This window comes from Dipodomys ordii, unplaced genomic scaffold, assembly GCF_000151885.1.
Source record: "Dipodomys ordii isolate 6190 unplaced genomic scaffold, Dord_2.0 Scaffold151, whole genome shotgun sequence".
NCBI classification, from domain to species: Eukaryota; Metazoa; Chordata; class Mammalia; order Rodentia; family Heteromyidae; genus Dipodomys; species Dipodomys ordii.
In genome coordinates, this window is record NW_012267367.1 from 813839 (window position 1) to 829417 (window position 15579).

Here is a 15579-nt window from a genome sequence, read left to right on the forward strand (position 1 = left end):
CATCTTAAATTAAGAACCTCTTGGGAAAAGTTTATATCAGTATACTAGAAAAATATCCTCATGGTATTTTGCAGATATATGAGAACTGTTTATGGATATAACTTTTTTTTTAAACAAGATCTGTATTCTTGGGTCTGTAAGATCTTTCTACCCTTTCATAAACAATACTGTGCTCATGCTTCATGTGAAAATACAGATTTGAATAAATTCCTATAAGTGGAATTGTTGAGTCAAAGGATACACATACACACACACACACATATATTTATAATATCAACAGGCGGGGCACTGTCTATAATTCTACTCAGGAGGCTGAGATCTGAACATTGCAGTTTGAAGCTGGCCCGGGCAGAAAATTCTAGGACTCCAATGAACCACCAAAAAGCTTCATGTGAAGCTGTGGTTCAAGTGGCAGAACACTAGCCTTGAGCACAAAAACTTACGTATAGTGCCCAGGCCCTGAATTCAAGCCTCAGGGCTGACAGACACACATACACAAAAAGAACAGCCAAAAACAAAAACAAAGAAACACTAAAAACCAAAAATCAAACCAAAAAACCAGCCAGTGCAAAAAAAATCCTAATCCAAAAGTGTCTATTTATTTGGACAAATGTCAGAGCTGTGATGTTATCTTATATAGGCTTATGCACAGCAGCAAAGCACAGTAAATGTGAAGACCAATGGGAAAAATAAAATTCCATCTCTCCCTGAGTCTGGTCTTAAAGTAATCTTATTTTTTCTCTTACTCAAGAGCGGTATATTACACATTTACCCTTTGATACACATTACATTTCAATTTAATAATGGACTTAGAGCTAATTAATAGAGCATGCTCTTAAGACTGGAAATAATCCAACCGTTCACTAATAAGGGACAGATGAAATAAATTATACTATAACTGTGCAATGGAGAACAAAGCAGATATAAAAGGAAAAGAGAAATTTTTCTACACATTGCTTTGAAATATCTAGAACTATTTTGTTAAATTTAAAAAGGTACACAAATGTTCAAAAATATACTCACATGTGCAATAGGATACAACTATTTACCTAAGGAGGAAGAATATAAATCTATGATGTTTATTACTGACGGCCTGAGCCAGGATATAAGGATACCTGCACATCCATGTTCACTGCTGCACTATTCACAATAGCCAAGATTAAGAAACAGACCAGATGCCCCACAATAGATGAGTGGATCCCAAAAATGTGGTATCTATACACAATGGAATTTTACACAGCCATTAGAAAGAATAAAATAATGTCATTTGTAGGGAAATAGATGGACCTAGAACAAATCATGTTAAATGAGGTAAGCCAAGCTCAGAGAGACAAATGACACATGTTTTTTTCTGATATGTGGAAATCAGATCTCAAATGCACAGGGATATAACAAATTATTCAGGATGTTTACACAGTTCGACCAAAAGAGGATTCTCTGAGGAGAGAAACACAAAGGTGCAATGCCTAAGTGTCTCTTCATATTAATATCAAACAATACATACTGAAACAAACTCTAAGATGTGGAAATAAGAGACTTTGTTTTTTTAGTTTTTATGATTCTGTCTTCTTTACCCTATGTATGGTGTATTCACATGTGTATCTTCAAGAGGGTGGGGAGAAGGGTACAGAATTTGAGGCAAAAGGGGTCAAAAAGTGGAGTTCACTGGACATTGATGAAGGTGAACTATACAACTTGTGGGTGGATATGGGAGGGAGGGACTGGGAGAGAATGAGGGAACAGATGACACTGTATGAAAGGAAATGTAGTCATTACCTAGCTCATGTAATTGTAATCCCTCTGTGCATCACTTCTATAATAACAATAAAGTAAATTAATAAACATTAAAAAGGTTACTGATAGGAATAGGATGGAGGGAATAGAAACCAGACTGAGTTGAATGTTATCTTTTTTTTTAACATTTGATTTAGAAAGACAACTTTCTTTATTAGAAAGAAAGAATAAGACAAAATAAAACTTTAAATAAATATTTTCAGGAGATGTAGCTCAGTGATAAAAATCTTGCCTAGTAATGCTTTAGGATCTGGGTTTGGTAGGATTCCTTGCATGCAATAAAGGGGGAGGGGGTGGAGAGAGAAAGGAGAAAGGGGAAGAGGTAAAGGAAGGAGGAAGAAGAGGGATGAGGATACAAAGGTAACAATTAAGCCAATGAGGAAAGCATTCAAATATGAAATCAAAGAAATTATGCAAAAACTCTGGAGTCCTAAATCTGAATGGAAAATACCACTTTGAAAAACTCCTTTTTGATTGTTTCCTGGAAATGTCTGTACATTTAAATCTGAATTTATCATGAATATACTGTGTGTGTGTGTGTGCGCGCACGCACAAATTCTGGAGCTTGAACTCATGGGCTTTTGAGCTGAAGGCTAGCAATCTACCACTTGAGCTATATAGCTACGCTGCTGGCCTTTGGTAGTTAATTGGAGGGTAAGAGTCTCACACTTTCCTGACTGGACTGGCTTCAAACTGTGATCCTCAGATCTCAGCCTCTTGAGTAGCTAGGATTTAGAGGCATGAGGAGCTACCAGTGCCTAGCATAAATACATTTTTCATTCTGGTGTCCTTTAAAGTAATTAATTTACTATTCTTGTTTTTTGGTCGGTTGTGGGGCTTGAACTCCGGGCTTGGGCACTATCCCTCAGCTCTTCAGCTCAAGGCAAGCGCTTTATCCCTTGCGCCACAGTGCCACTTCTGGTTTTCTAGTGGTTTTATTGGAGATAAGTGTCTCACGGACTTTCCTTGCCTGGGCTGGCTTTGAACCGTGATCCTCAAATCTCAGCCTCCTGTAGCTAGAATTACAGGCGTGAGTCACCGGCGCCCGGCTTAATTTACTATTTTTAAAACTAATAAATTAAAAAAAGAAAACAATTCCAAGTATTCAACTTTTTTTATTTTATTTATTTTCTTTCCTTCTCTTTTTTGGTCAGTCACAGGCTTGAACACTGGGCCTGGGCACTTTCCCTCAGTTCTTCAGCTCAAGATTAGCACTCCACCATTTGAGCCACAGCACCACTTCTGGCTTTTTCTGCTTATGTGGTACTGAGGAATCGAACCCAGGGCCTCACGCATGCAAGTCAAGCACTCTACTGCTGAGCCCTACCTTCCCAGCCCCTATTCAACTTTTTTATATGTAGAGTTATCTTAAGAGTTGATAACAAAAAAGTTCTTCTTTAGGGGCTGGGAAGGTAGCTCAGTCGTAGAGTGCTTGCCTTGCATGTGTGAGGCCCTGCGTTCAATTCCTCAGCACCACATAAGCAAAAAGAAAAAAGCCGGAAGTGGCGCTGTGGCTCAAGTGGTAGAGTGCTAGCCTTGAGCTGAAGAGCTGAGGGACAACACCCAGGCCCCATGACCGGACCCCCCCAAAAAAAAGAAGAAAAAAAAAAGAAAACAAAAAAGTTCTTCCTTATAGAAATTACCCTGTTCATAAAAGGAGAAGGACTAATAGAATTAGATTGTCAGCACTTTACTGATTTCTGGGGAAGTAATAGATCTTAGGAACAGGTATCAATGTCTTAAATTCTAAGAGATTTTCTTCTAATTATGCCAGAAATCCTTGAAAGCTGGTGTTAAGCTGGTGTAAGAAATTAATGATGAGATAATGACACATTCTACATCAGTTACTCAGCTATGGAATAAGATTTCAAAGCTGGGTCTTTTGCCTTTAAATTCTAAGCTCTACTATACTGCTTTATTCCTTTAAGTAATCTAAAAGATTCCTGTTTTCTAGAACACAACACAGCTAATATTCATATGTACTATATATACATGCATATGTCTGATTTTCAAATGAGCCAACATGTCACACAGGATAATCAAAGTGACAAAGGATTTTAAAACATTGCAATGACTATCTATAGGTTTCATGTCCACAGCTGCAACATACCTCTGTAAAACTCTGAGTAGTTTCCTACTTTTGATGGGGTATAACTTCTGAAGGTTGAGAAATGCCACATGAGTGCCCTTATCTAGTAGGTTGCTAAATGCAGTATGATTTTCAGGCAGTTGTAATAAAGAGCGCCAAATGAACATCCTGAAATTAAAATGTAATTTTAAATAAAAACTTTTTGAGCAAAAGTGATTTAGTGTAAAGAATTTAATCTAAGAAAGTGAATTTTACAGAGTTGGGTCAAACCATTCTTTGGGCCCTCTAATGGGAAAAGTAGAATCAAGCCTCAAATAATACCTTGTTAATTGTACCTTCTAGTAGTATAGATGTAGGACAGGTCTGTATCCTACCTCCCTGGATGCAAACTACCTTGTACCTGCTTTATGACACACCATAGTGATGGCTTTCTCAGAGCTGTTTCTTTTTTTCCCCTTCCTTCCTTCCAGTTCTAGGGCTTGAACTGAGGACCTAGGTGCTGTCCCTGAGCTTCTTTTTGCTCAGGGCTAGCACTCTACCACTTGAGCCACAGCACCACTTCTGGCCTTTTCCTAGTAGTTTATTGGACATAAGAATCTCAGACTTTCCTGCCTGGGCTGGCTTCAAACTGTGATCCTCAGATCTCAGCATCCTGAGAGCTAGGATTACAGGTCTGAGCTACCAGTGGCTGGCTTATCAGAGCTTTTTGTAATGATACTAGTTGAGAATGTTTTCTTTCTTTTTTTTGTCCATCATGGGGTTTGAACTCTGGGCCTAGGTGCTGTCCCTCAGCTCTTCAGCTCAAGGTGAGCACTCTACCAATTGAGCCACAGCACCACTTCCAGTTTTCTGGTGGTTCACTGGAGATAAGAGTCTCACACTTTCCTGCCTTGGCTGGCTTTGAACTAAGATCCTCAGACCACAGCCTCCTGAGTAGCTAGGATTACAGGCGTGAGCCACTGGCTCCTGGTGTTTTTTGAGAATGTTTTCTTTTCGGATGATGATTGAGAAAAAAATGTGCCAGATTACCGCTGCTTCCCCCCACCTACCCACAAAAAAAAAAAAAAAAAAATTAAAAATTTACCTGTATTTTGTTGGATATTCACCATAGCCTTTTAATAAGATTTGTAAACGTTTTTTGTTTAATCCATCTGACAATTCATTCTATAAAAAGATAGTATAAACAAGTGACAGGCAAGTAAAACATGGTACTCTACTTCCAATCTGAGAATACAACACGTACGCCAGGTGTGATGGTATACATCTGTAATCCCTGCACTCAGGAGGCCAAGAAGCCTACATAACTAGCCTCATGTAAAAGGCATTGAGTTTCTAATGATTTCCTTAGCAAACAATACTTGGTATTGTATGTTACAATTCACTGCTAGAAGGATCAAATAGTGATGAAGACTTTGGGAAGCTTGTGCCTGATTTCTCTGGACCTCAACTCATGTACACTTATCCTTTGCTGATTTTGCTTTGTATTTTTCTAATATGAATGATTCTACACTGAACCCTAACAAAGCATGAAATCTGAACAAACTGTGAGAGCACCTAACTCAAGTTATATGTGTGATCTTTTATTTTTTAATTAAGCTTTACTGTTTTATATACTGCTTTATATACTCTTCTGTACATATAGAGCTCATAATTTAAAAATTTATAAAGAAAGCCAAGTGCCAGTGGCTCACATCTGTAATCCCAGTTACTTAGGAGGCTAAGATCTAAGGATTGTGAGTTGAAGCCAGCCCAGGCAGAAAAGTCTCCATGAGACTCTTATCTCCAATTAACCACTCAAAAACCAGAAGTAGTGCTGTGGCTCAAAGCAGCAGGCACTAGCCTTGAGCAAATGAGCTCAGGAACAGCAGTGCTCAAGCTCAGAGTTCAAGCCCCATGACCAAAAAAAAAATTCTTAAAGAAAAAAAATTACTAGTGGTAGAGTGCCAGCTTTAAGTAACAAAGCCAAGTAAGAACTCAAAGCCCAAATACTGGTGTGTGTGCGTGTGCACAAACACACACACAAAATAATTAATGTGAAAAATATCAAGTGTTGGTGAGAATATGGAACAACTAAAACTCTCAAATACTGCTGATTAGAGTATAAGTTGCAAATCCATTCAGAAACCACTGTTTGACAGTATTAGTCTATGGTACTATCATGAGAATAATTTTCTGAGCTGAGATATAGGTCTGTAGCAGAGTGAATGCTTATTAGCATGTGTTAGATTCTAAATTCAATCTCCAGTACCTTTACTCACTCTTCTTCCTAAAAGAGAAGTTATCATCAAGGTAAGGAGCGATGTCTAGAAAGGAGAAGGGTGTTGGTCATGTTTTACTTTTTGATATGAGTGCAGATGATATGGGTATGTTCAGTCTGTGAAAATTCATTATACTTATATATACTTTGTATGTATATTGATTGCTAGTAAAGACAAAATTCCTTAAGATAATGTTAATAACTTCTCTTCATATTTGTATTTATTGGCTATTCTAAAGTAATGTGTTTTGCAGATAATTTAAAAAGAGAAAAAAACTCATTGAAATTTGTTCCCACAATGTAATCCTACTATATGGCATCTTGGTTACCTTCAGGGAGTCCAGTGCCAATGGAACAGGGACCAAGATGGAAGAAAAGCATACTTTTACTATTTCCTTTTATAATCTTATCTATATAGTCACAAATATAACTTAAAACTTCCTAAAAACTACATAGAAAAAGATAAAGAAGCAGGTTTGTACATCTAACTGAATACAATTTATTTAATCCAATATTATCAAAATATCCTTTCAATACATGATACCAAAATCACTGATTAATGAGATGTTTTACATGATTTTGGTCTTACCATGTATTTCACATTATTGGCGTCTCTTGATTCTTATTACCACACATTAACCACTTACTAGCATATTACAGAGTATAATTTTATAGACTTTGTAAAAACCATCAACATATACTACATCCATGTAAAAAGAGTTAGAAAGCATACTGTAATTCTAGTTACAGTTTTCTCTTCTTTATATAATAAAGAATATATAATATATAAAATCGTCCTTATTCATAATCTTTATATAATAATCCTGGTAGGCCCCTACAGAGGGAAAAATGATGATGACCTAGGAGTCATGAGCCTTGCTAGAGAAGAGTGATGACAAACACAAGTTAGGCAGATCTTCTTACCTCTTTATTTTCTAAGTTACCAGTCAGGTCTTGCTTTATTATTCTAGTTTGAGTTTTGTGCTCCTTACATCTTGCTGGCCGAAGCACTCTTCCTGATGTCATCTTCATCTTAACATCACCAGCAGTTGGTATATTCTTAGGCAAATCTTCAATCACTTTGACTAAAGGAGGAGGTGGCTAAAAGAAAAAGACTCCTAGTAGATATTCTTGGAACAGACATGTTAATAAATAATTTCTAAAATCTGCTTGAATGACATGCTTTATTATATATAATTATTCTTCAGGCAGAAAGTCCAAGTGAACTGCTAAGAATGTTATCTTGCTGACTAACAAATCAAAGCCAGTTTCTGCTAGATACAAAAGATGTAGTTGGGTGGGGGAGGGAGGAGTTGGGGATATGGAAAGGGAAGGGATGGTAGGGGAAAAACAAAGGAGGGGTAACAATGCTCGATAGGAAATGTACTCATTACCCTACTCATATAACTGTAACCCCTATATACGGTATTCAAGCCTTTTCTGATTATGTAGTACCGTGAAATCAAACCCAGGACTTTATGCATGCTAAGCAAGCACTCAACCACTGAGCCACATTTCCAGCCCTGCTCTGATATTTTTGGTTTATGACAGTAAGTGTATTTGCTTCTTGTAAGTCTGGCAGGTTTTAGGAGTCCTACTTGAAGATATCAGTGGGTGTTTATATTTTTTTGTACTCCTGGGGGCTGAACTCAGGGCTTTAAGTATTCTACCATCCATGCCATGTGTCCAAGTCCACCTATGGGTTTAAAAATGTCTTTGTGCAATAAGATTAATACCCAAGCATGAAATTAGCTTTATTAAATTATAATGTTTTCTAAAAAAGTTATTGTTTGTTTGGTAACATACCTTGTTTATCTCTTGTGTTAATGCTTGAACTGAATATATGTTTAGACTTCCATTTTCCATAATAGATGCAATATATCGTCCGTGTGGGCTGATTACTGATGAACTAATCCCTTCATCAAGGCTCCCAATTTCAAAAAGAAGTTTACAGGTCTGTATATTGACGAACCTCATAATACCATCTTGACTTAGTATTCCAAGAACCTAAGAGTAGAGACAATGAGTTTGTAAGACATTCAAAAGCTAAAAATCTGAAACTACATACACATATATTCTGTATATGCACATGTACATATTTTTTTTTGAGAAGAAAAAACTGTAGGAGACTCTATTCTCATTTAGCCCCTATGCATCTAAAACTCACTAATTATGGCTTAGGTTGATTTGCCTTCTTCAAGCCAGGCAAGCTCAACTATAACCTCAAACAGTAAGGAATATATACAGGGAACTATATAGAGGTCATCTAAGCTTGGATGAAGCTCAATTTTACCTCACACTGGGTGACAGAATGGAGGAGGGTGGAAGGTTTGTCCTGCTGCCTAAACACAGCCCTGTGATTCCTGGTGGGGCTTCCTACACTCTGCTCCCCTTCAGCTATTATAACTAATATTGGGGAGTATAGAGAGATGGTGGATTCCAAGGACAGTGGTAGAGAAGGGGGTGGGAAACTAGTCTTTTAAAGAAAAAAACATTATTTCCACATAGTTGGAAAATGTAAAGCATGTAATCAAAAGTTCAAGCAAACAAATTCTTTTGCCTGTACCTTAGGTACAAGTTGGTTTCCTAGTAAGACTTCATAAACATGACAACCCTCTTACTGCTGCAATTCTGATGTTGTACTTGTTACACACAAGGCAGTTTGGAAGGGACAATGTAAAAAGCACGCTCTTCGGCTGTCTGGCTGGCAGGGAACAAACCCCCTCATTAGCAGTGAATACAACCTTTCTGGAGGACACCCGGAAAGATCCTATTCCAAATTTTACACATTCAGAAAACCTTTATGTCACTATTTCAACTCCATAGGACATGAAAATGGCAAGTGGTAGAGTGCTCGCCTTGAGCTAAAGAGCTTGGGGACAGCATCCAAGCCCCACAACTGACAAAAGGAAAAAAGAATATGACATCATGATAAGCAATTTAAAATAAGAATATTAAAGTAACCATTTGTAATTAATAAAAAAGAATAGGTAATTTTCAATTCTAAACTTTTCACAAAAATAATATCTTGGTAATTTCAAATTCTTGTAAGTCACAGTGTAAGTTAAATAGCTAAGTTCTAATACATTTCTTTTTCAAAAAGTACAATACTCTACATTTCTGTTACTAACCTGATTAGAACCAGCATCAAAGCTATCAGGAAGGAATTCCAGATGGCGAATGGCTCGTATTTTGGTAGGCATCTGGATAATTCTGAAGAGCCGTGTAGCTTCCAAGGACCACAAGTGCAGATGATTTGATTTGCCTCCAGCAGCCAGGATCCGCCCATCTCTATACAACAAAAGGTGAGGAAGCCAGACTAGCTGAATTATTTATTGCAGCAGTGTCCAGCACAACTTTCTGTGATGGTAAACGTATTCTAATCCATGCTGCCCACCAGGGTACTTGAAAAGTGGCTAGAACTACTGAGGAAACAGATTTAAACGTTTATTAAATAGTCACATGTAGCCAGTGACCACCATACAACTCAGGTTTATGCATTTTTACATATTGCCTTAAGGCATCAGTTCATCAACCATTTGGAGAGTTTCTGAGTAACATTTACACTTTACTAAATAACAGCAAAGTAACTCAACACTATCCAACTCTCTGTATTTCTCCATAAAGAATTGGCAGTAAAGGCTGGGAATGTGGCTCAGTGGTAGATTGCTTGCCTAGCATGCATGAAGCCCTGGGTTCGATTCCTCAATACCACATGCACAGAAAAAGCCACAAGTGGCGCTGTGACTCAAGTGGTAGTGTGTTAGCCTTGAGCAAAAGAAGCTGGGAACAGTGCCCAGGCCCTGAGTTCAAGCCCCAGGACTGGCAAAAAAAAGAATTGGTAGTAAGGGCTGGGAAGGTGGCTCAGTGGTAGAGTGCTTGCCTTGAATGCGTGAGGCCCAGGGTTCAATTCCTCAGCACCACATAAGCTGGAAGTGGCACTGTGGCTCAAGTGGTAGAGCTAGCCTTGAACTGAAGAGCTGAGAGACAGCTCCCAGGCCCAGAGTTTAGGCCCCACAACTGACAAAAACAAAACAAAACAAAACAAAAATGAATTGGTAGTGAGTGCATTTCTATTTGAAAACTAAAAAGAGTCAAACTTTTTTCTTGCTCAGGAAGTTTTTTGTTTTTTTGGGGGGGTCCGGTCATGGGGCCTGAACTCTGGGCCTGGGCACTGTCCCTCAGCTCTTCAGCTCAAGGCTAGCGCTCTACCACTTGAGCCACAGCACCACTTCCGGTTTTTTTCTTATGTGGTACTGAGGAATGGAACCCAGGGCCTCGAGCATGAGGCAAGTGCTCTACCACTGAGCCACCTTCCCAGCCCGGAAGTTATTTTTTATAAGAAACAAAAGTTAAGGGCTGGAAACGTAGTTCAGTGATAAAGCACTTGCCTAGCATGCCCTAGGCCCTGGGTTTGGTCCTTACTGATCCTCAATAAAAGACGAGGGGAGGAGGAAGGAGGGGTAGGAAGCAGAGTTTAAAAGCTGTACTGACTTGCCAGGCTGTTGCTTGTTAATTCTAAAAGGTCTGGTACAGTCAGTTATCACTCCAGGAGCCAGGATCAGACTAGTGAACAAGTCAAGTAAACTGAACGAGTCTGGCAATCCTGCTCTTACAAGATGTTCAATTTAGGGAAGGCAAACTAACAAATAAATAACTTTATCCCAGCTGACAAAAAACTCATTTTTCCTGTATTAGTAGGCAGGCATTCTACCACTGAGAAACAGCCTTTTTTCACAATAGTTACTTTTGAGACAGGTCTCACTTCTTGCTAGACACACACTTGGACCATGATCTACCTGTTTTAGGGTTCCCTTCATAACTGGGATGACAGGTGCATGCTAACTACACCAAACTGCTTCTGTTGAGACAGAGTCTCAAGGACTTTTCTGATCATGCTGATTTAGAACAATTTTTAGCCTCCCACAAAACTATGATGACAGATGCATACCAACAAGCCTGGCTATGAGAAGGGGTCTCATGAACTTTTCTGCCTGGGAAGCTTCAAACCTCAATCCTCCGGTTCTCAGCCTCCCAACTAGCTAGGATTATAGATGTGAACTACAGGTGCTGGCTGTTGCTTTTTTCTTTTTTTTAATAGATTTTATTATATAGTATACTATCAGAAAATTAATAATTACCTGGTTACAGCAAACACTTTGTATATTATACTAGAACTTTCAGGTGGCGCTGGCAATTGATATTTGCAAAACAGAGTATCACATTCCCAAGCAAAGATGGAATTATCTTTAAAACAGCTGAGGATGGTGTTACTTAAAGGTAGAAAGAAAACCTGGAGATAGAAAAAGTTATTGTTCACATTAGGTTCAGATACAACTAATAAACTGGAAATTATACAGTCTTTTTTAAAATTACCTTTTCCTGTTTTTTTTTTTAATTTTTTTTTTTTGGTTTTGGTTTTTTGCCAGTCATGGTGCCTGCTACCACTTGAGCCACAGCACCACTTCCAGCTTTTTCTGCTTATGTGGTGCTGAGGAATCGAACCCAGGGCCTCATGCATGCAAGGCAAGCGCTCTACCACTGAGCCACCTTCCCAGCCCCATGTTTTTTTTTTTTTTTTTCCCTGTGCCAGTCCTGGGGCTTGAATTCAGAGGCCCGGCACTGTCACTGAGCTTGAGCTACAGCTCCACCTCTGGCTTTTTTTTTTTTAAAATAGTTAATTAGAGATAAGCAGCTCAGTGACTTTTTTGAACCATGATCCTTAGATCTTAGTCTCCTGCATAGCTTGGATTACAGATGTGAGTCATGGGTGCCCGGCTACAATTGTCTTTTCTTATACTATAGAAAAATTAATGTATAAGGCCTGCTACCGGTAGATCACGCCTGTAATCCTAGCTAGTCAGGAGGCTGAGATCTGAGGATCATGGTTCAAAGCCAGCCCGGGCAGGAAAGTCTGTGAGACTCTTAACTCCAATAAACCACTAGAAAACTGGAAGTGGCACTGTGGCTCAAGTGGTAGAGCGCTCACCTTGTGCTGAAGAGCTGAGGGACAGCACCCAAGCCCAGAGTTCAAGCCCCATGACTGACCAAAACAAAAAAATTAATGTATAATATACAGTAGGATAATATTGTTATTTCCTAAACTATAATCAACTAAAAAGAAATGGTAAGACCATTCAAATAAAAAAGTTGACTAGAATGAGTAGGAAATTCACAAAATTCTATATAACAATTACAATTTCTTCATTTTATATTAAAAAAATTCAACCGAAAGTAAGACACTATTTAGAGTAACAAACTTGCTGAAAAACTAATGAACATGTTTATATACACTAATATATGCAATTATGCCCATGTAATTGTAACCCCTCTATACAGTATTTTCACAATAAAAAAATATACGCAATGATAAACTATACAATCATCTTCCAACATAATGTTTCAGACAACTATTGTCTCAGATTTCATAGGTTTGAAAAATCAGCATCACCCAGTGACATTTAGCAGTTGTAAAGTTGTAGTACAACTTACTATTCGAGTGTTTGTGATGATATTGATGAAAACAGACATTCTACACTACCACTTGTGTAAGTAAAACACATACAATCATATACAGGATAGCACATAACCTGGTAGTAATAAATGATGGCTTCTCATTAATGTATTTACTATATTTTTTAGTGTTAAGACTGGATTACTTCTACTTGATATACTATTTTACACTTGCAGCAGCCTCATACAGCTCGTGTTCATTTGGCCCTTGATGGTATCAAGACCAGGCCCTGTCAGGTAACTGGTCAGTTCCATCTAGTTCTGTATAACTATGCTACAGTGCTCATACAATGTGATCACCAAAGAATTTACTTCTCAGACTATATCCTTGCTCTTCAGCAGTACATGACTCTATACTAATACAAGCACTATTAAATACTAATTGTTGGTGAAAGTATAGGGAAGGGGCACTACCATACTCTGTTGCTATGAGCAAATCTTAGTTAAATATGTCAGCCAGGTGCTGGTGGTGAGCCTAGTTACTCAGGAGGCTGAGAGCTGAGAATCAAGGTTCAAAGCCAGTCCGGGCAGAAAAGTACATAAGAATCCAGCTCTACTTAACCAGCAAAAAGCTGGACTGGAGTTGTGGCTCAAGTAGTACAGTAGTGGCAGCCATGAATGGAAAAGGCTAACCAAGAATATTGAAGCCCCAAGTTCAGGCCCCTGTACTAAGATGTTGAGAGAGAATGTCTCAGAATTTCTCTCTCTCTTTTTTTTTTTTTTTTTTGGTCGGTCGTGGGGCCTGAACTTTGGGCCTGGGCGCTGTCCCTCAGCTCTTCAGCTGTAGACTAGCACTCTACCACTTGAGCCTCAGCCCCACTTCCAGCTTTTTCTGTTTATGTGGTGCTGAGGAATCGAACTGAGGGCCTCATGCATGCAAGGCAAGTACTCTACCACTGAGCCACCTTCCCAGTCCCTGTCTTAGAATTTCTCTTGAGGGGGCTGGGAAGGTGGCTCAGTGGTACAGTGCTTGCCTTGCATGCCTGAGGCCCTGGGTTCAATTCCTCAGCGCCACATAAGCAAAAAGAAAAAAGCTGGATGCCTTGCAAGCATGAGGCCCTGGGTTCGATTTCTCAGCACCACATAAACAGAAAAAGCTGGAAGTGGCTCTGTGGCTCAAGTGATAGAGCGCTAGCCTTGAGCTGAAGAACTGAGGGACAGCGCCCAGACCCAGAGTTCAGACCCCATGACCGGCAAAAAAAAGAAAAGAAAAGTAAAAAGCCGGAAGTGGCACTGTGGCCCAAGTGGTTGAGCGCTAGCCTTGAGCTGAAGAGCTGAGGGACAGCACCTAGGCCCAGGGTTCAGGCCCCATGACTGGACCCCCCCACCCCCAAAATAAAGAATTTCTCTTGAATCAATTTGCTTGCAAGAGTTAGTCCTTTGGGATTAACTGGCAAAATGTTTTCAGATAAATGCCATCATTAGGGCTGGGATGTAACTCAGTGCCAAAGCGCTCGCCTAGCAAGTGCAACATCCTGGGTTCAATCTCCAGTAGCCAAAAAGAAAAGACTAAAAAAAAAAATAATAAATACCATTGTTAGTTGTAAGATTATAAAGCTGAACATGAAGCAAGGCCTAGTGGCAATATTTGTACTCATAGCACTTGAGAGATAAGGGGATCAGGAGTTTGGGGTCAGCCTAGGCTAGCTAATGGGTTCTAGGCCATGCTGGGATATTCGGTGACACCCTGCCTCAAACCTTACTTCTCTAAAATTGCTGAATTTGCATATATATTTTTATTAGAGATTCAATTCAATTAAAGACCAAGAATGAAATACATTGATATCAGAGTTGAAAATGTCATTTTGTTCTATTTTTTGTTTTTCTCTTATTATATAAGCTCTAAACAATGATGCTTCTTTTTGGTGTTTGCTAATCCTGGGGCTTGAACTTAGAGCTTTGAGCTTTTTTGTTCAAGGCTAGTACTCTACCACTTGAGTCATAACTCCACTGCCAGCTCTTTTGGTGGTTAATTGGAGATAAGAGTCTCAGAGATTTTCCTGCCTTGGCTGGCTTCAAACTGTAATCTTGAGAGCTCAGCCTCATTAGTAGCTAGGATTAAAAGCCTGAGCCAATCAGAGCCTGGGACAATGTGTCTTTGTTATGATACAAATTTTTTATTAGCAGCTTGGGGTGTGGCTTAATGCAGAGTGCCTGCCTAACATTGGTGAGGCCCTGGTTTTGATCTCTAGTGCCAAGAAAACATCCCAGGAAATTGACCAATATCTTCTCATAAAAGCTTTGATGGCCTCAAATATGATTCTGTGAATATATCTGCACCAAATATACATAGATAGGGCATTATGGATTATACTAGCTAATGAGAATCGTTTACTAGGATGATTAAAACAATCACTACCACCACCACCACTATAACAACAACAACTACCACCACAACTACATAAGATGATGACAGACCAGGCAAGGGCCTGCTCCAGCTCCTTACTTTGGTGTTTGGCTCACTTTGTCAAGGACAATCCCTAGGAGACCTTTGTTAACAGATTGTATGTTAGGATGAGTTTTTAATGCAAAGATCTTATGGAAGGAATTTGCAATAAATACATTATAATCTGTAATGACTGCATTAAGACACTATCAAAACTGATGTCAGAAATTGATTTAAGCAAATTCTTATTATAATTAGCAGTCCCATTTTTTTTCTAGAAAAGTAATAAAGTTTATTCCTACTGGGAAAAGCAAAAGCTTAAAAAGTTAATGAGCATCAACTGCTATTTTCGGAGAATGGTTGTGATAGATTATTGCCTGCATGATTATTCATTACTAGATTTGTGATTTTAATTGCTCGTTTTAATGATTATAAAATTGTTCCTAATGAAACATGTCATTATTATTTAGATAGTGTCACCTCCTGACAACATAAAAAAAAAAAAAACAGGAAAAACTTCAAAAGCATTAACAAAATGTA

At 38.7% G+C, this 15579-nt stretch overlaps 1 protein-coding gene across 8 annotated transcripts in view; it reads right to left on the reverse strand.

Moving 5' to 3' along the window:
• Tbc1d31 (TBC1 domain family, member 31) overlaps positions 1–15579 on the reverse strand; it is a 61967-nt gene that overhangs the window by 29449 nt on the left and 16939 nt on the right. For 7 of the 8 annotated variants that reach the window (XM_013032248.1, XM_013032244.1, XM_013032243.1 and 4 more), the window contains 6 exons: positions 11282–11433; positions 9272–9431; positions 7947–8147; positions 7065–7241; positions 4968–5047; positions 3905–4051 (listed from right to left, as the gene is read on the reverse strand). In XM_013032248.1, coding sequence (XP_012887702.1) covers positions 3905–4051; positions 4968–5047; positions 7065–7241; positions 7947–8147; positions 9272–9431; positions 11282–11433 — 917 coding nt within the window. The remainder of the gene's footprint in view (positions 1–3904; positions 4052–4967; positions 5048–7064; positions 7242–7946; positions 8148–9271; positions 9432–11281; positions 11434–15579) is intronic. The other variant, XM_013032245.1, reaches the window with a different exon arrangement.